General features: G+C 39.3%; 1 protein-coding gene across 1 annotated transcript in view; it reads right to left on the bottom strand.

Moving 5' to 3' along the window:
• COL19A1 (collagen type XIX alpha 1 chain) overlaps nucleotides 1–26,227 on the bottom strand; it is a 352,057-nt gene extending 325,830 nt beyond the window's left edge. Inside the window, exons 1-3 of the mRNA XM_067702906.1 lie at nucleotides 26,099–26,227; nucleotides 12,977–13,051; nucleotides 12,026–12,125 (exon numbers count right to left, since the gene is read on the bottom strand). Of these exons, the coding sequence (XP_067559007.1) occupies nucleotides 12,026–12,125; nucleotides 12,977–13,051; nucleotides 26,099–26,189 (266 nt within the window). The 5' untranslated portion in view covers nucleotides 26,190–26,227. The remainder of the gene's footprint in view (nucleotides 1–12,025; nucleotides 12,126–12,976; nucleotides 13,052–26,098) is intronic.
• Between the last annotated feature and the right edge of the window lie 525 nt (nucleotides 26,228–26,752).

Consider the following 26,752-nt stretch of genomic DNA (forward strand, 5'->3'; position numbering starts at 1 on the left):
CTAGAATGTGATTTCCATGACAACAGGGGCTCCGCCAGACTCCTTGCTCTAAATCAAGCATCTAGACCAGTCCCTGGCATATAGGAGGTGCTCATAAAAATGTGTTCCATTCATGGAAAATCCATGATGATGCCTATGACCGGTCCTGGTAGATATCAAACACTTGTATTCAGTACGAAGTCTGTGTCACCCTGCACAACACCTTAAAAGTCAGGGCCTTATGAGACTGGGCTACATCACATTCATCATGAAAAATGCAGAAGGAAAAACCAAGCCCTATGCAAGTCTAAAGCAGGTTAATCAAAACGTTTGACACAAGACAATTCCAGGAACAAATACAATCAGTATTCTTACTTTCAAAAAGAAGTTTAAAATCTCTACAGACTGTAGCAAAATAGAATCTCTGCTCCAAGAAGATTTCTCCAAAAGTGTCTTTGAGCAGAAGTCTCCCCATCCTTGGAAATATTTCCGTTATAAAGAAACCACACATGACAATTTCCTGTAGTCCTACACTCCTAAAGCTGAAAGGGACCTTAACAGTGATTTAGAGCAACATCTCCCTGGATAAATGAGAAATTAAAGCCACAGAAGTTAAATAACTGCCTCTGTTAAATAACAAAGGTCAGGATGGGACTTGAACTCGGGACTCTTAGTTCCGAGGTCAGATTTTTCCAGTATATCAAGTTGCTTGCGTCCTCTGGGCTAAAGATAAAGTTTCCCTCATCATTACTGACCTGACTTAAAAGTAATGTTTTGGGACTGTAAGGGAGAAAAAACTATTTTCTGAGTACTGGGTGGGGCAGGGTCGGTGTAAATAAATATAAAATATTAACGTCAAGAAATGAAAAAATAATTAAACTGTTTAACATCATACTATAATATTAACGACAAGAGTAAATCACATTTTGGGCTCCGAGCAAAGGATTCATGATGACGTTTGCACATTCTAGGTGACCAGTAGCCCTGAGGGGTAGATTATTCCTTCTTCTAATGATATTTTGAGCACAGATCAGGAAGTATCACAAACCACATAGTAATATCCTTAAAATGGGCATACTGTCTGTTGGGTTTTAGGAAAGAAATGTATGCTATAGAAGGTGATAACCAATCAGGAATATTTGCCCTGTATTCCTTAGAGATCACTTATTAGAGAAAAAAAAATAGGATTTTTCACGAAGCATTTTCTTTAAATGAGTACAATTGGGGGTATGTAGTGAAAAATATGAGAACAGTGTATATACTAATACCTATGTAATGTGAAGAAAAGTATGAAGCGTCTGATAAAAACTGCCTCCTTTTTTATCCTACTGGTGAGAAGTTATAAGTTGGGATTTTAATGCCTAAGGAAGAACATCAATAGAAAGGTTACCTAACTAAAAAGACAGGTAATTCCCTGAGATGTGAAAATAATGATCATAAATGTGCCTCTTTCAAGTGATTATGGAAAGAGAGAGAACCCTTAGCACTGACCCTGGCCCAGGGGTCAGTGGAAGCTTCCATCCCATTCACCCCCTGAGCTGTGGAATCCATGACTAACACAGCTATACACAAAGTTACCTTAATGAAGGGAAGCTGTCTAGTCTCTCGGGGACAGAACAATGTCAGCTGAACAAATAATGGGCATTCCTGGCTGTCCAATTAATGAGAAACCAATAAGCACTGCCTTAAGGGGATGAACTCTGCTCTTCCACACTCCCTTCCAGATAGGGAGTACTGCAAGCATGGAAGAGCCAGGGAAAATCATAAAACTTAAAAATAATGCACTCTTGGACTTCCCTGGTGGCTCAGTGGTTAAGAATCCACCTGCCAATGAAGGGGACACGGGTTCGAACCCTGGTCTAGGAAGATCCCACATACCATGAAGCAACTAAGCCCATGCGCCATAACTACTGAGCCTGCAAGCCACAACTGTTGAGCCCACGCACCACAACTACTGAAGCCGCGTGCCTGGAGCACGTGCTCCGCAACAAGAGAAGCCACTGCAATTAGAAGCCTGCACACAGCAACAAAGACCCAACGCAGTCAAAAAAATTAATTAATTAATTAAAAAAATAATAGTAATGCACTCTTTTAAAGTAAGTACATGCAAGTATTTATTGATAAAGTTGTTTTATGGGGAGATGGAATTAGGGAGTGGATCTCATTTTTTCCCCACTATGCCCTAGTAGTGTGTCAAGAAAAATAAAGACCATAATGAAGCTCATAAATTTGTTTACTCCTTAGTATATTAAGCAATTGGCAATTTCATTGTACAACAAGTTCAATTTGATGTATCTGTTCAGTGTTCCTAAAAGAACCTTAGTTTGTCATGTGGCAAGTAATATCTCTGTTTCATGTATAGAAAAGTAAAGAACAAAACCAAACTACAGAATAAGAGAGGATTAGAAAGAAAAACCCATGACTACCAGTTTCTTTTCTGTTCTTTTACCTAACTAAATAATAAGGAATTTGAGGCAAGGAGTGCAATGTAAAAAGGAAAAAAACAAAGATGAACAAACTTTCACTATTACAGTCCTTAGAGACTGAAAAACAAGATGGCACAATTATTCTGGAGAAATTTCCTTTTGTAAGTGGTGTTCCAAAAGCCAAGTGTGATATACACTTAGAGAACAAAATGTTTAAAAAGTTTAGTTACTAATTACAGTGATTCCAGGGCTAATTCCACCAGCTCATAGCGCAAGCCTTGAAGCGAAGCCCTTTTTTTAAAAGTCTATTTTGGTAGAGCCAAAGTGAGTTTTCCAGATCATATTTAGCAAGACCAACCTTTATTTTTCTGCTTTAAAAACGAAACGGCTAAATGGAAAAAAATCTATTTTTAAATATCAAGAACTGGCTTCCAAATTAATTCTTCCATTCTAAATAAGCGTGAGGCAGGCTTTATGAAGAACTTCCGTATTTACAAGTATCAGTGGGGCCTCTGACTTGCTGAATATCTTCCAGGAAGAGAAATCTGATACAAGTTACATTTCCTGAGAGTGAAGTGAGAGATGCTTGGAGTTTATAGTAAGTCATTTCTTGCCCAGCTGACATTCACCATCACCTGTCACGTTACAAGCAGTTTGGCTCGCAGGGCCTGAAGGGTTTGTCTGAAATGCCTTCACCCCGCCGTGGGGGGCTGGGGGAATGATGTCTGAGTTCCATAGTCACAGAGACTCTGAAATCTTAGCCTTTCTGTGTTTGTCGGGGGATTCAGCCACATAGGTTGCTAATGGGAAAAGAAAGCTTGGATGGCTCTCTAATAATCTTATGCCTGTTACGATTAGCATTTGTTCATTGTGACGTTGTAAATGACTTCCCCTTGAAAATGAGCCCTCCTACTAGATGGCATTCTGATAACAAAAATCGAGGATGGACCAGAGAAGCTGCTCTTCAAAAAGGTTTTTTCACTGTCCCCCACCCCCCCAAAAAAGATAAAACAAATCCCGGGTCAAACCCCGCTCCACCCCCAAGAAGTCCTCTGAATTGTGAAGTGTCCTTCTGAGTCTGGGGGCTTGGCTTCTAATTCAGGGTCAGCCCGGGAGTCCCAGGTCGCTACCCAAAGCTGTGACTTTCCCAACGGCATATACTCAGCCTTTTTTTTTTTTTTTTTTTCTTTTTCTAGAATGGAACGTTATTCCTCCCACACCTTCACGCTTTTGAACATGGCTTTCTTGTGGTATAACTGATACACTCGGGTTTCTCTTCAGAGCCCAGAAATCTTTCACCTTTTACTTTCCTTTTTTACATGAATAAAGTTCTAACCCCTTAACCTGGCACGTAAGGCCTTTCAGAACAGCACCTCAGCTGCCCCTTCAGCTTCCTTCACCACCAGACAGTCTCTCCCCTCTGTTTACTAAGCACACGGGATTTCTCACCAGTCTGCAAATTACGTTGACCTTGAAAACCACCATGATGCCCCCTCCAACTACCACCCGGCAAATTTGTGCTCATCCTTCAAGCCTTTTTTCACATCCCCTATGAAGTTTTTCCTGGTTCCTGGAAGGGTTCATCCGCTCTTCCAGAGTTCATCAGACCTCATATCTAAAGATTGCTACAAATTCCATAATTCCCAGACAGAAATAACTAGGACGCTGTCTTTATTTATTCTTAAATCCTCAGTGCCTGGCACATAGTGAGTATTCAATGTCATTTGGGAATTGAGTGAAATACTTGGTTAGAATTTCTTCTTTCATTGGCATCAAAGCTGAACTTAGAAATAATGGTGACTATATCATGAAATATTTTTTCCTACATAGGTCTCCTAAGCAAAGGGAATTTTATTTTCTTATCCTGGGTAAATTACAAGAGAGCTATTATCTGTGAAGATAGTAGAGAGGATTGCCTATATCCGTATCGATGAGCTTTAGAGCCCCACAGAGGAAGGAGTGCCAAGAGTTAGTTGTTAAATACAGTGTGAGAGGGAATTCCCTGGCGGTCCAGCGGTTAGGACTCAGCACTTTCACTGCCGTGGCCCGGGTTCAATCCCTAGTCGGGAAACTAAGATCTTGCAAGCCGCATGGCGCGGTCAAAAACAAACAAACAAACAAATTACACTGTGAGGCTCTGTACCCAAGCAGCACTGCTCTGGAATCCACGGGACAGCTAGAGGGTCACTGAACCCATGCCACCACCCTCCAAAGCACACACACACAGAGCAACTTTGGCCTTGAAGGCTGAGGATAAGCAGCCTTGAGCAGAGGTTGGCTGGGTCCCAGGAAGAAGCGTTTTCATGGAGGGGACCCACAGCAAAGGGCGGGTGACATGCACTGACAAGGAGATTAGGACCCAAGAGCAGAAGCATACTAAGTGAAATAAACCAGACGCAGAAGGACAAGTATTGGATGATTCCACTTATACGAGGTCCCTAGAAGAGTCAAATCACATAGACAGAAGGCAGAAGGGTGGTTGTCAGGGGCTGGTTGTAGTGCCGACCAAAATGAGGCCATGAACGAGGCGCTACCAAGCTGATGTGAGTCACATACGATAACATATGCAGCTTTGTGGCCACCATGCTTATTTCCTGATTAGCCTTGATGGCTCAGTTGAAAGAATTGAGATGATAATAAATTAGTGATTTATTAGCTGACACTATTCTTCTTGGATTCACAGACGTTTCAGAGTTTGTCAGTGAAATCATAATTGCATCTTCCTATCTGATTCTGTGTCTCAGGATGAGGGTTAGACTATCCAATGCTATTTTATGAAACATGGAGTCCTGTCGATCCACAAGAAAATCTGTAGAGCTGTTATAAAGCTATTCTTGGGCTTCCCTGGTGGCGCAGTGGTTGAGAGTCCACCTGCCGATGCAGGGGACGCGGGTTCGTGCCCCGGTCCGGGAGGATCCCACATGCCGCGGAGCGGCTGGGCCCGTGAGTCATGGCCGCTGAGCCTGCGCGTCCGGAACCTGTGCTCCGCGATGGGAGAGGCCACAACAGTGAGAGGCCCGCGTACCGCAAAAATAAAAAATAAAGCTATTCTTAAGCACTAGTATAACGAAACATCATATATTACTACGGTCGATGCTCTGGTTAATTCATCAATTTAAGGTCATGCTTAAATTTGGGTTTACAACCATTATAAAAGCAGCACATTTGCCACCACTGAAGGTTAATAGCTAATTAATCCTCATAGCATTTTTATGGGGCAAATAAGATTAAAGATGACTGAAGTGTGTGGTTCCATGCTTGCTTTCTTTTGTATATTCTGGAAACCTGCAGTGCACATTCCACAGATACATACATATAACCCGCACCCAAGCAAAACCTCTGCTGTCTCTTATAAGATTTGATTCATAGGATAAAAAGACAAGTGAAGAGAGACAAAAATGTAATATATAATCCAACCATAGGAGTAGATTAATTAATGCCTGTCAAGCTGGCCTGAGTAATTACCAAAATAGGACGCCTTAATTTTATTACTTGATGATGACATCGGCATTATTATGACTCCTAAGTAGTAGAATTAACTGGTACTTCACTCCTCTCAAGGTAAATGGCATCAGGACGTTTTAAGATAAGATAATTTACATGTAATTAGCCATAATTACAAAGAGATCTGCTGTATAACATTGCACTTATAGTCAGCAATGACATATTATTCACTTAAACATTTGTTAAGATGGTAGATATGTTGAGTGATGTTTCCAAAATAAAATAAAATAACATAGATATGAATGTTGTAGAATCTATATACATAAGATCAATTACTGATACTTTTTACTTCTCCCTCCAAACTACTGAATTATATGAAATCTGAGGGAGGAAAATCACAACTTACTTAAAATTGTTGATAATATTAAATGCTTCCAAAACTGTTAAATGAAACTACTGAACTGATAATATTTCATATTATGTTACATTTTAGAAGTATTGGAGGAAGTCATTGAGAGGATTTGCCCACCAGTTGACCTGTGAGCTGGACCCGGGCAATCAGAGGTTCCAAACCTCCTCCCCTGTCCTTGGGATGTACTTTCTGCCCACCATTCCCACGTTAGGAGTTGTTTCAAGGATGCAGCCTTGAGAGAGTAATGCGTGGCTGAGACCATCTGGACAGTGTACACGACTGACCCCCATTAAGGCCTCTACATAAACTATGATTACGGTGGGTGGGTGCAGAGATTTACTGCTCTTGCCGCGCCCAAGACAAGCCTTGTATGTACGTTCCCTTGCTCAGTAAACCTGCCACCTACCAATCTGGGGGGCTCTGTCTCTTTCTTTGGTCTCTCCTTGCCCTCTGTGTATAGGGGCCAATTTCAGGTTTCACCAGGGGAACTCCCGTGGTTATGAACAAACAAGTAGCCATTTCAACCTAAAGCAATTTATTATTGGAACATATTAACATCTCTCAATTTTCTAGAAAAATATAAAAGAGGTCCTTGTGATAGAGAAGTAAATATTTCTGTGCATTCTTAAAACTGTGTAATACTCTTAAAATTCTTTTCTATCTAATATATAAAATTTGGCTAAACTGAATAAAAAAGAATGAAATGATGCCATTTGCAGCAACATGGATGGACCTAGAGAATATCATACTAAATGAAGTCAGAAATAGAAAGACAAATACCGTATGATATCACTTATATGTGGAATCTAAAATATGACACAAATGAACATATCTACAAAACAGAAAGACTCACAGACATAAAGAACAGACTTGTGGTTGCCAAGGAGGAGGGGGTGAGGGAGGGATGGGTTGGGAGTTTGGGGTGAGCAGATGCAAACTATTATGTGTAGAATAGATAAACAACAAGGTCCTTCTGTATAGCACAGGGAACAATATTCAATATCCTGTGATAAACCATAATGGAAAAGGATATGAAAAAGAATGTATATATATGTATAATCGAATCACTCTTCTGTACAGCAGAAGTTAACACAACATTGTAAATAAACTATACTTCAATAAAATAAATGTTAAAAAATAAAACTAAAATAAAACTTCCCTAAATTATATGATTTAAAAATTTTAGGGCTTCCCTGGTGGTGCAGTGGTTAAGAATTCACCTGCCAATGCAGGAGACATGGGTTCAAGCCCTGGTCCAGGAAGATCCCACGTGCCACTACTGAGCCTGCACTCTAGAGCCTGCAAGCCACAACTACTGAGCCCACGTGCTCAGAAAGTGTAGCTTTTATGAGAGGAGCTGTGGGCTTTGAGTCCTGCAGCCTATGCTCGAATGATAGGAGGGACACAGCTCAGTTTCTTCTTGGATCAAGGCAAGAGCAAAGTGTAGCTTTCCCTTGCACTGTGTATCTCTCCAGCAGGCTTCAGGAAGGCAAGATGAGACCCACACTTTTCCACCAGTGCAATCCCAGAGCTTAATAAAGTGCTCAGTCCATAGTAATCTCAGTAAATGTTGAATAGAAGGGTGAGCTCTGGACTAGACTGAATTCATTTCAGTGACTTATTGAATGCTACCTCTTATTCACCCTAAGCGGAACAGAAAATTCTGGGAACCCCTAAAATATTTATATAGTAAGCCACAGCTTTTATTTGTAATTGTTACAAGTTTTCAGTTAAAAACACAAAACTTAATAACAAAATTTTTAAGTATAATATCCAATGTTACTAAGGAAATTGGGTAATATGCAGAAGAGATGGATAAAACAATGATGGAACATAATTAGAAGTATATTACCAAGATCTCTAAAACTGAACTTGTAATTCTACTTTGAAAAAATCAATCTTATGAATTTTTTGGGCTCAACAAGTGTTTACTGAATGAACGGACACGTGAAAAATAAACAAAGGAGGTGATGAGTAAGTGGTGAGTCTTAACTGGCCTCTCTAGCCAGAAAAACAGAGGAAACAACTTTCCTGTATATTGTAGTGTTATTTATAATAATAAAAAGCTAAGGTAGTGTGAAGGTCCATGTAGAAAAGACATGCCCACGGGGTGAATCATTTAACAGGAGCAAAGACCAGGGCTGATGATGCTGTGATACACACAACAGCTTTCCCCATATTTGGGAATATTTCCAAGGGAACTGTTAAGGTCCAGAGAACTTTAAAATCTCCTAAAAAACGCTATATATCTTCTAAATATTTAGAAGGATTGCTGAGGATTATTATGTATTACAAAACACAAATGAAAAGGGCTTCTACCAGCTTTTTTCTTCCATGTAAAGCCATGAAACTAAAGAGCCCTTTGCCTCCAGAAAGCAACCACCAATTTAATGAAAGGGACAGAGAGACAACTCCTCTTCACTGGAGATTTATCTGTTTGTAACAAAAGCAAAGAGGACCATATCTATCAGCTATGCCACTGTTTCTAGCTACACTATCCAAGCTCATAAAATCTTAGTAATCTGTGTTGATTATTTTTTCACACAGAGTCTCATTTCCCCCCATTCTTGGGAACTGCTGCAGCTGCAAAAGCTACCCGGTCACAGGTGTCATCCTAAATCAGAGAGGCTACAGACTAGACTACAGACTACAGCCCTCCCTTCCCCCCTCTTTTCACGAATGGGCCATAGCACTCCAATCTGCTGAATTCAACAGGGCCTCAGAAGCCTTCTCAACACAGTATTCCAGATAGACATAGAACCTGAGAGATAAGGCTCTTTACCGTCCTTGAATTCAATAATAAATCAGGAATTCACTTTTCTGTGACATTTCAAATTTATATATTCAACTACTAACACATTTTTATTTAAAAACATGTTTATATACAAGCAGCCAATGAAACATAAGAATTATGTTATACCAAGAAAATAAGGCGCTCTGTACCATATGCATGTTCTGTATATGTTTTCTCTCAAAACTTCACCATTTTGCCCTGATAATTGCCAAAAGACAATTTAAAGGTAATCAGAGTATGATCACCTGGGATATTGCTTTCAATCTGTAGAGAAATAATTATTTCTTTCACATGACCAGAGATACTTGTAGATACATGAAGCTGAGAAAATCTCCTCTAAAATGATGCTAGAAAATTCTAGAAAACTGGGTAGCATGCCACCCAGAATCTTTGAAAGCACCCAAATACTTACCATTTGCTATCCTAAGGAATACTAAAGAATGGACATGAAGAGAAAAGAAAACCAAACGTAGAAACCTTGTCAGATGTTCCCTGAGCCTGTGCCACCTTTTTGGGTACAACAGTGTTTATCTGAAGGACCCTTGCAAGAGCTGCCTTTGGGTCCTCACATTAAGCCAGGCTCAAGGCACTAAGTGGGTACCTGACCAACAACTCATGAGATCTCTCCCCTCGTAACCCTCACCTGGAAGATGGCAGAACAATAAAAGCAAGCTCAGGCACAGAAAGAGTCCCAATTTCCATATAAACTAGCATCTGCCTTTTCCCATGCTGATTCTGCAAGATGGCTCATTTACAAATATATAAATAGCTGCAACTTTACTCCAGTCTCATTGAAAAATCAGAACGGCATCATGTGAGAGAAGCATCCTAGCATCCTTGGCTCATGGAGCGAAATGTAAGTGGAGCTGGGCCAAGCTACTTGACACTAGCTAGTCAGCTTAACCAGATGCCCTCCAGTTTCCTGCAGTGGAGGGACCGGGTTCTGCTGGCAGAGCCTGAGACTCCATGCACATCAATTGCCCAGCAGTCGCACCGTGATTTAGAGCCAGAGGTCGGAAAATAAATTTCAAGTAGTACCTAATATTTATTATCACACATATTCAAAAGAGAATAGCAATGTCTAAATGTGGCAGGAAGTTTTCCAATGTAGCTACTTAAAATTCGCTACGTCTTCTTACACACAGGCTCGATGAATTTTCAAAGATTGTCTCTCCAGTACTCTGGCCACCTGGCCAGACTTAGAGGGGTTTAAGTCATCAGGAAAAGGGCAAGAGAGAAAATGCATTTTAATTTTTGGAAGAGAATTTATTGCCTTGCTTAAATTCATTAATTAAAGTTATCTACTGGTAGTTAAGAAACATCTAAACCAATATATATGAAATACAGATGAGATACATATTGACTTTTCTTTGCTGCATATGAATACCCAAATAGGAAGCTGTCAAGCCCTGAGGGTTTAATGCCTGCATGTGAAGCCACCTTCAGGCTTAAGATGCCCACAATAGCATAGATCTGTACAGTGACATCTGCTGAAGTTCTCCACCAGACAAATCACCCATTACATCCCCTGGTATCAAATTACCCTCTTCCTTAGCCCTCTGATTTCTTACCAATTAATGAGCAGTTTACTTTTTTTAAATTTTATTTTGCGGTACACGGGCCTCTCACTGTTGTGGCCTCTCCCGTTGCGGAGCACAGGCTCCGGACGCGCAGGCTCAGTGGCCATGGCTCACGGGCCCAGCCGCTCCGCGGCATGTGGGATCTTCCCGGACCGGGGCACGAACCCGCGTCCCCCGCATCGGCAGGCGGACTCTCAACCACTGCGCCACCAGGGAAGCCCCCAAACAGAATTTGATGCTTTATTCATTGCAGTGTATTCACACCCTGAAATGTTCATCTTGGACTCAAAGGCTGAATATCAGGACCATATATGCTATATTTGCCTTCCTGATGACTCAAGCTTTCTGAATTACTATTGATCCATCCTCCAATTACATATAGCCAACCATATGGGGAATTATTATTGCGTTGTATAATTGCTGACAAATTGTCAGTATTTAAATGGCAAGTCATTCTTTTTAATCTCATATTTATCAGAAGAAGAAATATAGTAAAGATAACAAACCAACAATTAAAAAAAAAAACCTTCAGTAAATTCATTTTGAAATGAAATGAGTAACAAGACCAAAAAAAAAGACTTTTCTTTACTATATACTCTACACAATATATAAAATGAATATACAGTAAGGGCTAAGTTCTTTTATTTTCATTTACCATGGAGCTTATCTATATGCATGAAGCATGTAGAAATAAATATCACTCTTTTGTCTCTAAGTCTACATTGTGTCTTAGTTTAAAATTCACATTTTAAAATCTAATTTTGGTTATGTCTATTTAAACATAAATAATATTTCTTCAAAAACAAATTTACTTACTATTCTCTAAAGATTATGCCGCTATCGATACATGTAAATTTACGCTATAGAACAAGATCAGTTTGTAAAGATTACTAAAAACCACAAATAATCAAACAACACATTTACCACAGCATTCAAGTGATTGTGTTACTGTTGACAAGACTTTTTATTTTTAAACAAATTGTTTGGAATCTCTTTAGAAAGTAGTTTATGTTGTATTATTAAAATGTAAAGAAGGGGCTTCCCTGGTGGTGCAGTGGTTAAGAATCCACCTGCCAATGCAGGGGACATGGGTTTGATCCCTGGCCCAGGAAGATCTCACGTGCCGCGGAGCAACTAAGCCCGTGTGCCACAACTACTGAGCCCGCGAGCCACAACTACTGAAGCTCGCGCACCTAGAGCCTGTGCTCCGCAACAAGAGAAGCCACCGCAGTGAGAAGCCTGCGCACCACATCGAAGGGTAACCCCCGCTCACCGCAACTAGAGAAAGCCTGCGCCCAACAACGAAGACCCAACACAGCCAAAAATAAATAAATTAAATAAAAATAAATAAATTTTTTAAAAAGTAAAGAAAAATTATTATTTTACTTACATGGTGTCTCTAATAAGACGTGAACTTCCCAATTTGATACAAGTTTTATCACCTTCACAAAATACACGTCTCAGAGAAAAGCGCTCTCCTAGGTCAAAACCTGTGGAATGTGACAAATGATTTAATCCAGCAGTTTTATTAAATTTAGTAAATTCACAGAGTTACCAACTTTTAAATAGGATTTTTTGTAGTCCTTATCTGTAGACTGACTTATTTCAAGTTAAATCTGCTCTTTACGGGATCAGCAAAATTTCTTGATTTCTTTTCCCTCTATTTAGGATATAGGAGGATGAAATATATGTCACAAGATTCAAGTATTATTTTTCTTTGACCTAGGAATTATTCTAAATAAGTAAGCAGAGTAGTTTATTGTAGCAGCTCTGATAGCTAAAGACAGAAAATTAGTTAAGTAAAAAGTACTACAGCCATTCAATTGAAATCTAAGCAGTCTTTTAAAAGAAATCGTGCTTTAGAAAAATATATGTTGATGTGGGGAAATGCTCGGATTTCAAATGCAGTATATGTATTATGATTACGTGTGCATATATGGGTGGGGGAAGGGTGGAGAGAGAAAACGGAGGATGAAGGGAAAAAAGAGAAAGAGAAAGATAAGAATGTTACAAAAAGGGAATCATGACTGTATTTGGGTAGTGAGATCTTCTTTCTCATACATTTTCTTTTCTTTTTTTCAAACTTTCTACAATGGATACAACTTTTAAAATTTTAAATAATTTTTGTTCTCCGAGAGGTTGAGTTGTTGGGGGTCCTAGGTTAAATGATGTAGAATTCTGCGCTCAGAAATTTTTGTACAACATCTGACTTCTTTGCTTTTAATTTTTTAGTATTGGTGTTATCTTAAATTACAATGTGAAGGAGTCACCTACAATACACTATGTGTTTGGTGATAATTTTACACAAAAATGTTTCTTTGTGAAGAACTGTAATGCTTACCTGAAACTTCAACTTTATCTGTGTAGTCTGTTGTAAACTGGTGTCCCTCTTTCCTCAGTATAGGACATTGTTTCTCTATTAAAACAAAAACAAAAGGTTTTGAGAATTTTCATTACATTGTCTATCATTTTTTTCAAATAAATTTGAATCATACAATACAATCGGAAATGTAAGATAAAATGGAAAGAAATTAAACCGCTCTATTAAATTCCTTTTATTTTATTTATTTATTTATTTTAGATGTTGGGGGTAGGAGTTTTTATTAATTAATTAATTTATTTTTGCTGTGTTGGGTCTTTGTTTCTGTGCGAGGGCTTTCTCTAGTTGTGGCAAGCGGGGGCCGCTCTTCATTGCAGTGCGCGAGCCTCTCACTATCGCGGCCTCTCTTGTTGAGAAGCACAGGCTCCAGACACGCAGGCTCAGTAGTTGTGGCTCACGGGCCTAGTTGCTCCGTGGCATGTGGGATCCTCGCAGACCAGGGCTCGAACCTGCGTCCCCTGCATTAGCAGGCAGATTCTCAACCACTGCGCCACCAGGGAAGCCCAATTCAATTCCTTTCAAATAAGGATAAGAGTATTACCCACCTCACAGTGTGTTCGTGAGGAATACATGTGGTTATGTATGTGAAGTCCCTGGTACACAGGGAACGCTTGTCAGTGTTAGCTACTATTTGCTCTAATGTTCTAATTGTCGCTCTATACTCGACATTAGGAAATTAGCTAGCTTTAATATCGTTAAGTTTTCATATTCAAAGTATATTCTAATGTTAGAAGAAGTGACCTACTACTATTTTCACACAGCTTGGATTCAGGTTTAGGTATTAGTGATATTAAACTTTAGTAGAACAGGAGGAGACTGCATGGGACTAAATGTACCCCTCCCTAAATTCGTATGCTGAGGTCTTAATCCCCAGTGTGGTGCTATCTGGAGATGGGGCTTTTGGGAGGGAATCAGGTTTGGATGAGGCCCTAGGGGTGGAGCCCTGGTGATGGGATGGATGTCCTTACAAGAGGGTAGAGGAACAGGGACCCTTTCTCTCTCTCTCTCTGCCTTGTGAGGAAACCAGGAAGAGGGTTCTCATCAGAACTTGGTCAGGCTGGCAGCCTGATCTTGGACTTCTTAGCCTCCAGAACTGTGTGACATAAACGTCTGTAGTTTAAGCCTCCAGGCCTATGGTATTCTTGTTAGAGCAGCCTGAACTAAGTTATTAAAATAAAACTAAAAAGCAGAAGCAAAGACCTCTGCCATACCAAAGTGGCCTATAATGAAAAATAAATGAGATAAAAATCATTGAGAAAGTATTAATTATATGCTAATGCTAATTAACGATGTTCAAAGAAATAAAAGATAAAGTCTGCCTCCACTTATGGTGAATTTGCATACTCACTGCACCACAACACAGTAATATAGTAATGTACATACATACACTAATTTCTTATTATCTGGGGTTTGTTTAAATTTAATTCAGGCTGGATTCTAGGAAATTAATAGCCAATCCAGACAATATTGCAGCTAGTTTTTATAATATGCCAACTGGACAACTGGACAGTTCTTGAGCTAAATTGATGAACTATTTTGGCATCATGCAGTCACAACCTTAATTTTCTAAAATGTCTAAAATTCATGTTTGGGTATAATGACCTCAAAGTTTTTATGACAGAGAGGAGATAAACTGCTGAAAACCACACTGATCTCCTGCTCTGTGGGAAGTGGAAACCATCAGTTCTCCTGGTCAACCGCTCAGCCTTTCAGCCCTTCATTTCACAAATGTGTCAAAGACTTCAAGGGTGGTGCCAGGGCATCAGCTTAATATATTGAACCAGAAGAATAAATCGTATCATAAATAGTGCTACCACTTAGGTTTAAAAGCTGCAATCCACACAATTAAAATATATAGCACCGAACATTTTAAAGATTACTTAGTTTCTCTGGAAATTCCTGTCTCAGAGATCTTAACATGATTGCAGGTCCTAAATAATAATAAAATCGGGTCTTTTGTAAACACTACCCATTTTTTGAGAAAATTGAAATCATACCCATTTTCTATCTGAGTTCATCATCATGTTTGTAAAAACCAAGATCTCTGCACTGAAAACTAGAGAATGTTGAAGAGAGAAATTAAAGTCCTAAATGACTGAGTGGATTAAGCAAGTATTTAGACTGGAAGACTCAGTATTGTTAAGACGTCAATTCTCAATTTTATATATAGACGTAGTGCAATAACAAATAAAATCCCAAGAGGTTCTGTGTGTGTGTGTGTGTGTGTGTGTGTGTGTGTGTGTCTGTGTCTTTGAAAACTGACAAGCTGATTCTCAAATTTAAGGTGAACTCCAAAAATACTAGAACAGCTAAGGCAAAACTGAAGAAGAACAAGCCTGAGAACATGTACTATTGGACACCAGGGATTTTTATAACGTGATTTTGGTGCACATATAAACAGATTAATTGGACAGAGTCCAAACACAGACCTGTGCACATGTGGTCTCCTTATTTACCACAAAAGGGCCACTGCAGTTCGATGGGAAAAGGATGGTCTTTTCAGTCAGTGATTCTGCATCAACTGAATGTCCATGTAGAAAAACACTGGACTGTGACCCTTACCTCAAACCATGCAAAGAAATTAATTAGAGATGATCTTAGACCTAAACATGAAACGTAAAACAATAAGGAACTACAGAAAAACGTAAAATCTTCCTGAACTGAGGGTAGCAAATATTTCTTGATAGGGACACAGAAAACACGAAAGGTTGATAAACTGGACTTCATTAAAATCTTAATAATCACAAGACAACATTAAAAGAGTGAAAAGACTAGCCACAGACTATTACAATACGTATATCCAATCAAGCATCATATCCAGAACATACAGAGAATTCTCACAAATCAACGGGGAAAAGATTGAAAACCCTATTTTGAAAATGTGCCGGGGCTTCCCTGGTGGCGCAGTGGTTGAGAGTCCGCCTGCCGATGCAGGGGACACGGGTTCGTGCCCCGGTCCGGGAAGATTCCACATGCCGCAGAGCGGCTGGGCCCGTGAGCCATGGCTGCTGAGCCTGCGCGTCTGGAGCCTGTGCTCCGCAACGGGATAGGCCACAGCAGTGAGAGGCCCACGTACCACCAAAAAAAAAAAAAAAGAAAGAAAGAAAATGTGCCAAAAAGCTAAGCACTTCACAAAAGAAAATATCCAAAATGCCAACCCGCATATGAAATAGTGCTTAACATCATTAGTGATCAGGGGAATGCAAAGTAAAACCACAATGATATACCACTAAATGGCTAAAAATTAAAGAACTGACAGCATCAAATACTGTTGAGGCTGTGGAGCAAAAGGAAGGCTCGTCTACGTTGCTCGTGGGGGTGAACAGTGCAACCACTTTAGAAAATTGGCAGCGTTTCCGAAAGCTAAATATTCATGAACTCTATAACCTGGAAATTCAATGACCCAAGAGAAATGAGTACAAAAATGGTGTAAGTGGCTCTTTTAGAAGAGAATATTCCTCGCGGCATAACTCATAATAATCCAAAACTGGAAACAACCCAAATGTCCATTGACAAGAGGATAAATGGACAAATTGTGGTAAATACAATAAAAAAGTATAGAAAAAAGAATGAACTACTGCTACATGCAATGACCTGGATGAATCTCAGAGATACAGTGGTAACTGAAAAAGAATACCGTTCCCCAAAGAACACAAACTGCAGAAATCCATTTATGTGAAGTTCAAGAGATTGCATGACTGATCTATGTCAGAATACTGATTGGCTTGGCAGGGGGGTCAACTGGGTTAGTTACAGGAAAGCCTTCTGGGGTCATGGAAAGTTCTATATTTGGATCTGAGTGGCAATTTCACAGATGTGTAAATACATATGCAAAAATTCATTACACTGTGCACCTAAGATCTGTGGACCCCGGTGTGTGTCATACAAAACAGCATGTCTGTGAGAAAACACTTTAAGCTCAAAATAATTTTTGCAAAACACCAAAACTGTGATCAAATTTTTACAATGACTTTGCATAACTATATGACTGTAGAAAATGAGGTTAACTTTAAATTCTTCACAACATATATAGGGAAACCCCAATAGATGATTGGCAAAGCAAATATCCAGACTGTGGAAGGAACTTCCTACTGTGACACTTTGGTAATGAGTGGAAGCTATGTTAGCTTATTGCCAAGTTGGAAACAGTATATATCTTATTTAAATTCTTCTGAGGATCTAATGAATATATGATGATGTCAAAGTAATAAACCTGTCACTTTGAAGTGAAGAAAATTGAACATTTCCAGCAATATTTATGAAAGTATTTCTTCACTAAAGTCTTTAGTTTATGAAAATCAAATACAGCTTTGTATCTCTAGAATATGTGCTCTGTTATGAAAAGCTGAACAAAACAAATGAAAACTAAATGTTAATTTAAGTGAAGTAAGTCAAAGACAAATATCATGATATCACTTTATATGTGGAATCTAAAAAATGATACAAATGAACTTATTTACAAAACAGAAATAGACTCACAGACATAGAAAACGAACTTACAGTTACCAACGGGGAAACAGGGGAAGGGATAAATTAGAAGTTTGGGATTAACATATACACACTACTATATATATAATAGGTAAACAACAAGGACCTACTGTATAGCACAGGGAGCTATACTCAATGTCTTGTAATAACCTATAATGGAAAAGAATCTGAAGAAGAATATATATATATATATTCAATTTTAACTCAATTTTATTCGACTTCAATTTAAAGTTTAAAAAAACAACTAAATGTTAATTCTTTGGGGGAAGACTCAAGGCACAAGAAGCTGAATGTGTGAGTCTCATGGTCCACTGCATAAAAATGGCAACACAGGAGAAGTGGCTATTAAAATTTGGATATGTTAATTTCTTTAAGCATTGCCACTTGCATTTTAACATAAAGTAAAGCATACTTTTTGCGTAAATGTGTGTGCTATCTTGAAGAACTACTGATAAGACCCAAATATCCAAGCATCCTGTCAGGTAGTCAGGAGAATCCCGGCAGCAGTGTCATTTCAAAGGCTCTTGGGAACCTTTCAAAAGTAATTACGAAAATTTCACCACAAAAGATGCACTATTTAGGGGCCCTTAATCAACAGACCTTTTGAAACATAAATGCAGAAGTTTTTGACAAATTCATGCTAAGATGCTGTCAGTGATTTTCAGACCCACTTTCCTCCTGACTTAGCTTGAAGGATCTGGGCAGCTTATAGGGTTGGAAGGATATTGAAAGGGGGTAAAGGAACCAGAAAAGAAGACAACTAGGTCAGATTTGGGGAAGATTTTATCTAGATTATCTACAAAAAATTACATACATTTTACAAATGTGTGTAATCACATACATTTTACCCTTCTCTCCCTCTAAAAATTAGAAACCTGATGACCTGCGAACAAATCATTCAAGAGAACTTACGTGATTTTCCCCCAGATCACATAGTAACTCAATGGCAAAGCTGAAATAAAATTCGTTTCCCATAGTCCAGCTTTTTTCTCTATACTGAACATCCATCTCAAAAACATGTTCTAGGGCTTCCCTGGTGGCGCAGTGGTTGAGAGTCCGCCTGCCGATGCAGGGGACGCAGGTTCGTGCCCCGGTCCGGGAAGATCCCACATGCCGCGGAGCAGCTGGGCCCGTGAGCCATGGCCGCTGGGCCTGCGCGTCCGGAGCCTGTGCTCCGCCACGGGAGAGGCCACAACAGTGAGAGGCCCGCGTACCCCCCCCCCGCGTACCCCCCCCCCAAAAAAAATGTTCTAAACAAAGTAATAGAGTACCTATGATACTCTCTTCATTCGTTAGTGGAAATATACTTTGTCCCCACTCTCAGTTTGAAACACATGCTTAAAAAAATCACTTGTTCCCTTAATCTCTAAATCCTCATGCTTGTTTTCACCTGCTGACTGGGCCTCCTATTATATTGTTAAGCATTCTAGTCTGGAGATTAGATCACATGTCTTTTAAAACATACTTTTCCTATCATTGTTCTGGTCTTTCTATACCCACTCATATGTAAAAGTCTTCAGTTTAATGACGGGAGTCATGTTCAATTCCTTCTTTCTCCTCTCAAATAGCTAAAAAGCCCAGAACGGTTAAATCCATTCTTTTAACTTTCCACTTTTTCCCTGCTGATTGAATACCTAAAAGATGTGTGTATTTTGCTGGTGCTCATACAGAAAACGCACCAGTCACTCTCTGTGGCCCCAGAGGCCTCTGGCCTTAGGAGAAACCAGGAGTGAAGTCATTCCTTGTGCACCACAAAGACAAGGGGAAAAGTCAAAATTAGAGGCATCCTGAAAAATAAATGTATACATGTTCTATTACACCTTTACAATTTGTAGAGGGTTCTTAGCATTACTTAAGCTATTAATATACCACTTTACTGATTGCAAAGAAAGGAAATATATCATTTGTCTAGTGGATATATACTTTATATTTTAACTTTGCTAAGTGTACATGTTTCCACACATTTGTACTTAAATGTATCATGAATAACTCCTATTACAGTATTAAACTACCTGTGAATTAAGGCTTGTTGAGAGGTCTTTAGGGAAGATATGTGACTGAAAGATATAAATTCAGAAGCCTACCCGTTGGTACTCCTAGAGAGCAAGGTTTTAGCATCTCCCAAGAGGCCTCACAGGGCAGTGTCTGCTGCTCTGGTGAATTTTACCAGAGTCCAAGGTCTAGCCTTTGAGCTTGCAGGCTCAGAAATCAGCTGCTGACAACACATAAAGTACAGATGCATTTCTGAGGGGCACGTGCCCTTCTCCTCACTCACTGGACTCCAGTCTCCCTCTCTGTCTCGTTTCTCCTACACGCTGAGCACGCCCCTGCCTCGGGGCCTTGGCATGTGCTTCTTTCCAGGTGATCACGTGCTTCACTCTCTCACTACCTTCCTGTCTCTGCTTAACTGCCCCTCGATGAGGTCAGCCCTCCCTGACCACCCTGTAAATAATGAAACACCCTCTCCTCCCTTCATACCATGTACGATTGCCAAATACAGCAAATAAAAACACAGGTGCCCAATGAAATTTGAATGTCAGATAAAGAACAAAAATATTTTTAGCATACGTATTTCTGATGCAATATTTGGAGCATACTTATACTAAAATGTTTTCATTATTTGTCCCACTTCAAACTTAACTGGGTGGCCAGTATTTCATCTGGCACCCTCACCCACATGCTCATACTCTTGGAGGCCAGGTAGGGTGGTAACTTAAAGAGGTGACACTGAAGATGGACAAGGGGGAAGGAACTGAGACACAAGAATGGACAGGATGAGGACTTAGCTGGTGGCGCGGTGGTTAAGAATCTGCCTGCCAATGCAGGGGACACAGGTTCGAGCCCTGGGAAGATCCCACGTGCCACGGAGCAACTAAGCCCGTGCACCACAACTACTGAGCCTGCGCTCTACAGCCCGCGAGCCACAACTACAGAGCCCATGCGCCACAACTACTGAAGCCCGCATGCCTAGAGTCCGTGCTCCGCAACAAGAGAAGCCACCACAGTGAGAAGCCCACGCACCGCAACGAAGAGTAGCCCCCACTCGCCGCAACTAGAGAAAGCCCGCACACAGCAACAAAGACCCAACGCAGCCAAAAATAAATAAATTTTAAAAAATTTTCTTGTAAAAAAAAAAGAATCAACAGGACGTGATAACAGACTGAACGTAGGGAGGAGGGGGAGATGCCTTGCTCAGCTGGGTAACAGGTGAGTTTACTGAAATGAATGCCACTAGAGGAAGAAAAGGAATTGTGACAAGGAGTGAATTCAGCTGCGGTGGAAAAGCCACGGAGTTAGAAATCTCAAGTTCAAGGTGCCACTAGGAAATATGGGTATGGAACACAAAAGAGGGGCGGGCTGTGAGGTAAATTTGGGAGTGACTGACATACAAACCATACTTAAAGCCACAGGGATGGATGGCATTACACAGGAGGTAAGGCCAGAAGGGAGGAAGGGCAACAGCTATCTCCTGAGAAATTGCAATATTTCTCTCTCTTGTCCATTTCACCTGCTTTATTTTTTCTATTGCTTCATATCCTCTGGAGTCCACATAACATATTATGGAATTATTATTACCTGTAAAATCGCAGTTAAATCTGCCCAGTTTCACAGGCGTTCTATTTATCATTCTTTTTTTTATTGAGGTATATTTGATATACAATATTATATGTTTCAGGTGTACAACATAGTGATTCAAAAATTTTAAAGGTTATACTCCATTTATAGTTATTATAAAATATTGGCTGTATTTCCTGTATTGTACAGTATATCCTTGTGGTTTATTTATTTTATACATAATAATTTGTATCTCTTAATCCCCTACCCCTATCCTGCCCCTCCTTCCCTCTCCCCACTGGTAACCACTAGTTTGTTCTCTACATCTGTGAGTCTGTTTCTTTTTTGTTATATTCACTAGTTCATTTTATTTTTTAGTTCCACATATAAGTGATAACCTACAGTATTTTTCTTTCTCTGACTTATGTCACTAAGCATAACTCCCTCCAAGTCTGTCCATGTTGCTGCAAATGGCAAAATTTCGTTCTTTTTTATGGCTGAGTAATTTTCCATTGTATATATACACATCTTCTTTGTCCATTCATCTGTTGATGGACACTTAGGTTGCTTCCATATCTTGGCTATTGTAAATAGTGCTGCTATGAACACTGGGGTGCATGTATCTTTTCAGATTAGTGTTTTTGTTTCTTTCGGGATATATATCCAGGAGTGGGATTGCTGGGTCATGTAGTAGTTCTAGTTTTAGTTTTGTTTTGTTTTGTTGCAGTACGCAGGCCTCTCACTGCTGTGGCCTCTCCCGTTGCGGAGCACAGGCTCCAGACGCGCAGGCTCAGCGGCCATGGCTCACGGGCCCAGCCACTCCGCGGCATGTGGGATCTTCCCAGACCGGGGCACGAACCCGTGTCCCCTGCATCGGCAGGCGGACTCTCAACCACTGCGCCACCAGGGAAGCCCTAGTTTTAGTTTTCTGAGGAACCTCCATACAGTGCTCCACAGTGACTGCACCACCAACAGTGGTTTACATTCCCACTAACAGTGCACGAGGTTCCCTTTTCTCCACATCCTCTCCAGCATTTGTTATTGGTGGTTTTCTTGATGATGGCCACCCTGACAGGTATCACTCTTGTTTTCTAACATGCATTAGGAAAATTGTTTTCTTTACCTTTAGTGACAAAACTCTTGACACAGCATTTGTCTCAAGATCAGGATTGGGGAAGTTGAAGAGCAGTAATTTACCACAGACATAGAACTAGTTTGTTTTCTTCTCATAAATGGATCAAAATAACAGCCTTTAGGTGTTTTGTTTTGTTTTTTTTAAAGGCTGACAGACTTCCCATTGACAGAGGCCTTTCATTTAATTGTTACTAGTTGCCCTGGGGACTCCTGTACATTTCATACTTTGCTAATACATCTGATGAAGGATTACAGAGTATCCTAGTTTGGGAGAAAAACAAGAGGTTAGCACCTTGGACCAGAATATAACAAAAAAATATGGAAAAGTGACAAAATGAGAAAAAAATGGGAACACAGCTATATTAACAAAGGGGTAACGAGGGGTCACAGAACATTCACTGCTAATTTTTTATCCAAAACTGTTCCCCCAGAGGAGTATACCAGGTTAGGAGCTATAACCTTTATTTAATAATTGTGAAGCTTTCCTGCACTTTAAAAATTTAGGAGTTACAAAGTACATTTGTCAGCAGTAGGACTCTTATCTGGTACCATACTGAACATGAGGAATTCTTCAAAACACAAAATAAAACTCTCTATGTAATAGCATACTTCGACTCTGAGTTTAAGAGTGCAGCGTGTGTCGATTAGTAAAAGCCAAATTTCAGAAGAATAGTTTTTCCTTATAATCAATAGAAAACTAGTTTAAAAAGGTGTATGTGTATAGTTTGGGGCCTAAGTTTATAATCAATTCCATCAAGACACTTAACCTGAAGTTTTACCATAAGTGAAAGGGATGACATTCTATTATCTCTTTATTGAGTCTGGCTTTTCTTGCTGCTCTTTCTTACCTTATTTTCTGTTTTTATTACTTTTGATGATAACTCAGTACTTTTGCCTTAGAACAGATTAAGGGAAATGCATGAGACATAGGAACCATTATGAGACATAAGCTTCTATCATACAGAAAAGTTTTAAGAAAGTAATTAAAGCAAGTTTTGAGATGATCTCTGTGATGTATATTGATTAATACAACTCTCTTCCCCAGCCTCTTTTGACAACTAAACTGAAACGGCCACATTCGAATTGTTTATCTGCAGTGTGAAAATATGCAAACATGCCTTATGTCATAATCTCAACATAATAGTAAAACTGATGAAAGAATATGGAATAGCTAATTCTGAATAGCTTCGAGATTTTAATATTAAAGGTATTATCGAATCCCTCCATATTACTCTTGAATTCCATCCCAACTGGCCCAATATTGCAAGCAATCATTAGGCACACCATTGAGTTAAGTAAAGCAATTAAAAGACTCGATTTATCCTTCGTGTATTTAAGTTTAACAGCAGATTGTTGACAACTTCACAGACTCCAGAGCTGAAACCCTAGCCTCTCCCTCAGATTTGTTATATTTTATTTTTAGGCTGTAATCACTTCCCTCCGGTAAATGGTTAGTGACCACAGGCACAGGTCTGCACATGAGGAAACTAAAAAGGGAACTTTGTGCTATGAATCAGACACACAAGACATGAGAATAGCCCCTGCCAGGCCCGAAATGTTATACTCTTCAATAATACTTATGACAGGGCTGTGCTGACATTTTCAATGAAAGCAAACGATACTTGCAGTTAAGCAATTTCCATGGCACGTTTAGTGTGGGCTGTTTCACAAGCATCTCCTACCAAATGCCCTGATAAAAAACAACTCTTCATTTTTTTTCTTTAGGAATTTCCCTTAGTGCTTCAGGTTACGTGAATCTTACTAGAGTTCGTTAATTTGGAATTCACACTCTTAGGAAAATCTTTCAGAAAGATTAATTTGGTAGGGTAAATTGGGCTAGAATATATGCATTTCAGTCTTCCTGCATACAATATAACCTGATTAAAGAACTGACATAGCCAAGCTACAAGAGCAAAACATTCAGGGGAATCCCAAGATGGAGAAGTTTCAGTTACGCAAGATGATCAGTACTGTACGCAAGATCTCTAGCGAACAGTACTGTATTATACACATAGAAATTTGTTACCAGAGAGGAGCTCATGCTAAGTGCTCTTACCCCTCCCAAGAACGTTATTAAAGTCTAAATAAATAAACAAATGCAACCTGGTAGTGTAAGGTGCAAGACAACCAGCTAAGAAAAAATAATAATAATAAAAAGAAATAGTTAATCATCCCAAAGGTGAGTGTTCCTCTGTTTTCCGCAAACATAGGCATTAGATTCACGTGGGGAGCTGGTTAAAGATGTAAATTACTGAATCCCACCCCATGCTGTCCCGCATCATAGGAATCTTTGGGAGTGGGACTCCAGAATCAGTACCCCAGATGATTCTTGCTCACACTAAAATTGGAAAACCATTTATGTAGATCCTTCAAATCAATGTCATCAGGAACATTTATTTATTACACACTAGCATGTGCCTAGAAACTGATTCATTCTCCTTTCAAACCAGAAAAGTCCTATCCCCTCTGATTAAGTAGCAAATTGCATTTCCTGCTATGTCTCTTAAAAGGAAGAGATGTAAAAAAGATTCAGAAGAGGGACTTCCCTGCTGGTCCAGTGGGTAAGACTCTGTGCTCCCCATACGGGGGGCATGGGGCTCGATTCCTGGTCAGGGAACTAGATCCCTCATGCATGCTGCAACTAAGAAGTCTGCGCGCCACAACTAAGAGCCTGCATGCTGCAACTAAGAACTGGCGTAGCCCAAATAAATAAATGTATATTTTTTTAATTCAGAAGAGTAGCAACATTATCAGAATAAACTCCCTGCCCTAGGGACTTCTTTTTGCCATGAGTCACGCCCGACTTTTCTGAAAAAAGATTTTCCCCCAAAAAAGTATGATAGCCACAGGATGTCATTTGTACAGTGTTAGAATATTCAAACTTTCATGTAGATTATTTTATGAAATGTAACTCCTGCCAAATTAGTAAAAAATCATAAAGACTTACAAAACACTGTGACTCAGATATGTTTTGATTTTATGAGTGCTTCAAACTCAAAAGTCTCTACTAGGGTATGTTTATACCTGTTTAGCAAAAATTCTGAAAGAAACATTCAAAAGAATAAGCACAATAAGACTCATAGTCTCAGGACACGTTATCATATGTGACCAGGGTCAGAATATATCATATGTGATCCTTTGCATAGAAGGTGAGTTGAAGTTTCTCTTTGCTCAGCAAATGGCTTTTCAATGTGTCTAGTTCAACTTTGGAATGCGAAGTACATTGAGGTCAGTAACTTAACGCATACTCAATCTTCAAGAAGAGCCTTCCAAATTAGCCACCGGATCATTTTTAAAAATCAGAAGTGGAAGTGAATGTTTCAAATTGCCTTCAAGTCCTTTGGAAATATTTATGAGGTTGATAACTGAACAGTTGCAAATAAATATTATCTATTTAGTTCAAAAAGTGCTCTCACGACTGTTAATCTTTCGTTTGCCTCATCTGAGATACTACAAAATTGATATATAATTAAACTACATTTCCTTTTCTATTTCTTATTCTGTTTTTCACTTTTCTGTAATTAACATTAGCTATGTCCTTGGTTAATCCTAACTGAGGATGGGTTTCTATACTTACAATTTGAATAACTTGAAAAACTTCATTAAAAGGGGAAAAGGAAAAATAGACACACACAGAGATGTACATACATATTTATATTTGTAAATATCAGTGAGAGAAAGAAAAGGCTATTTAGACTAATATAATATGCATATAAAAAATGTAATTTTAGACATTCTCAATGTGCAATGTGAAGGTCAATGGGGAAAACAATAAATTATTATCTATTTTGTGCTAGTAGATTGAATCTATGGCTTCTTCAACCCTAATAAGATTTATTTTCATATTTTTTTAAAATAAAAACTATAAATAACATTTGGAGACCGGACAAGAGGTGGCCTGGATACCTGGCTTGTCCCTGCTCACCACGGAAGCGGAAGCAGGAAGCAGGAGCATCGCTGCCCAGAACCAAAGCTTCCAAGAGCCAGCGGGTCTCATGGCGCCTCAAAACCATGGGATCCAGTGGCCACAGACCTGCAACAGAACAAAATATCTGAATTGAGCTTATTGCATACAGTTTCCTTCAGCATTATCTCCAGAAAATCCTCGTCACCAAAGAGAACACAATAGAATTTTACAATATATATAATTATAGAATTGGATATCTGCATATACATGTAATTAGACATTATATATTAATATATACCTTATTATGCATGAAAGCCTCTGAAAGTATTTTCAGATTAGTTCCTAATTAGTTACCAATGTCTATACAGCCTCATAGAACTTACATTTCTCTTCTAAATTTTTTTAAAGCCACGCTACTTACGATGATTTGTATATATCTTTATTTCTAATCCTGGTAAAATACGCGTAACAAAGTTTACCATCTTAACCATTTTTAAGTGTACAGTTCAGTGGCATTCAGTATCTTCATGCTGTATAATCACCACCACCACCTGTCACTTTTCATCCTGCAAAACTGAAACTCTGTATCTATTAAACAGTAACTCCCCATTTCTCCCACCCCAGCCCCTGGCAACAACCATTCTGTTTTCTGT

This window comes from Pseudorca crassidens, chromosome 13 (genome assembly GCF_039906515.1).
Source record: "Pseudorca crassidens isolate mPseCra1 chromosome 13, mPseCra1.hap1, whole genome shotgun sequence".
NCBI lineage: Eukaryota > Metazoa > Chordata > Mammalia > Artiodactyla > Delphinidae > Pseudorca > Pseudorca crassidens.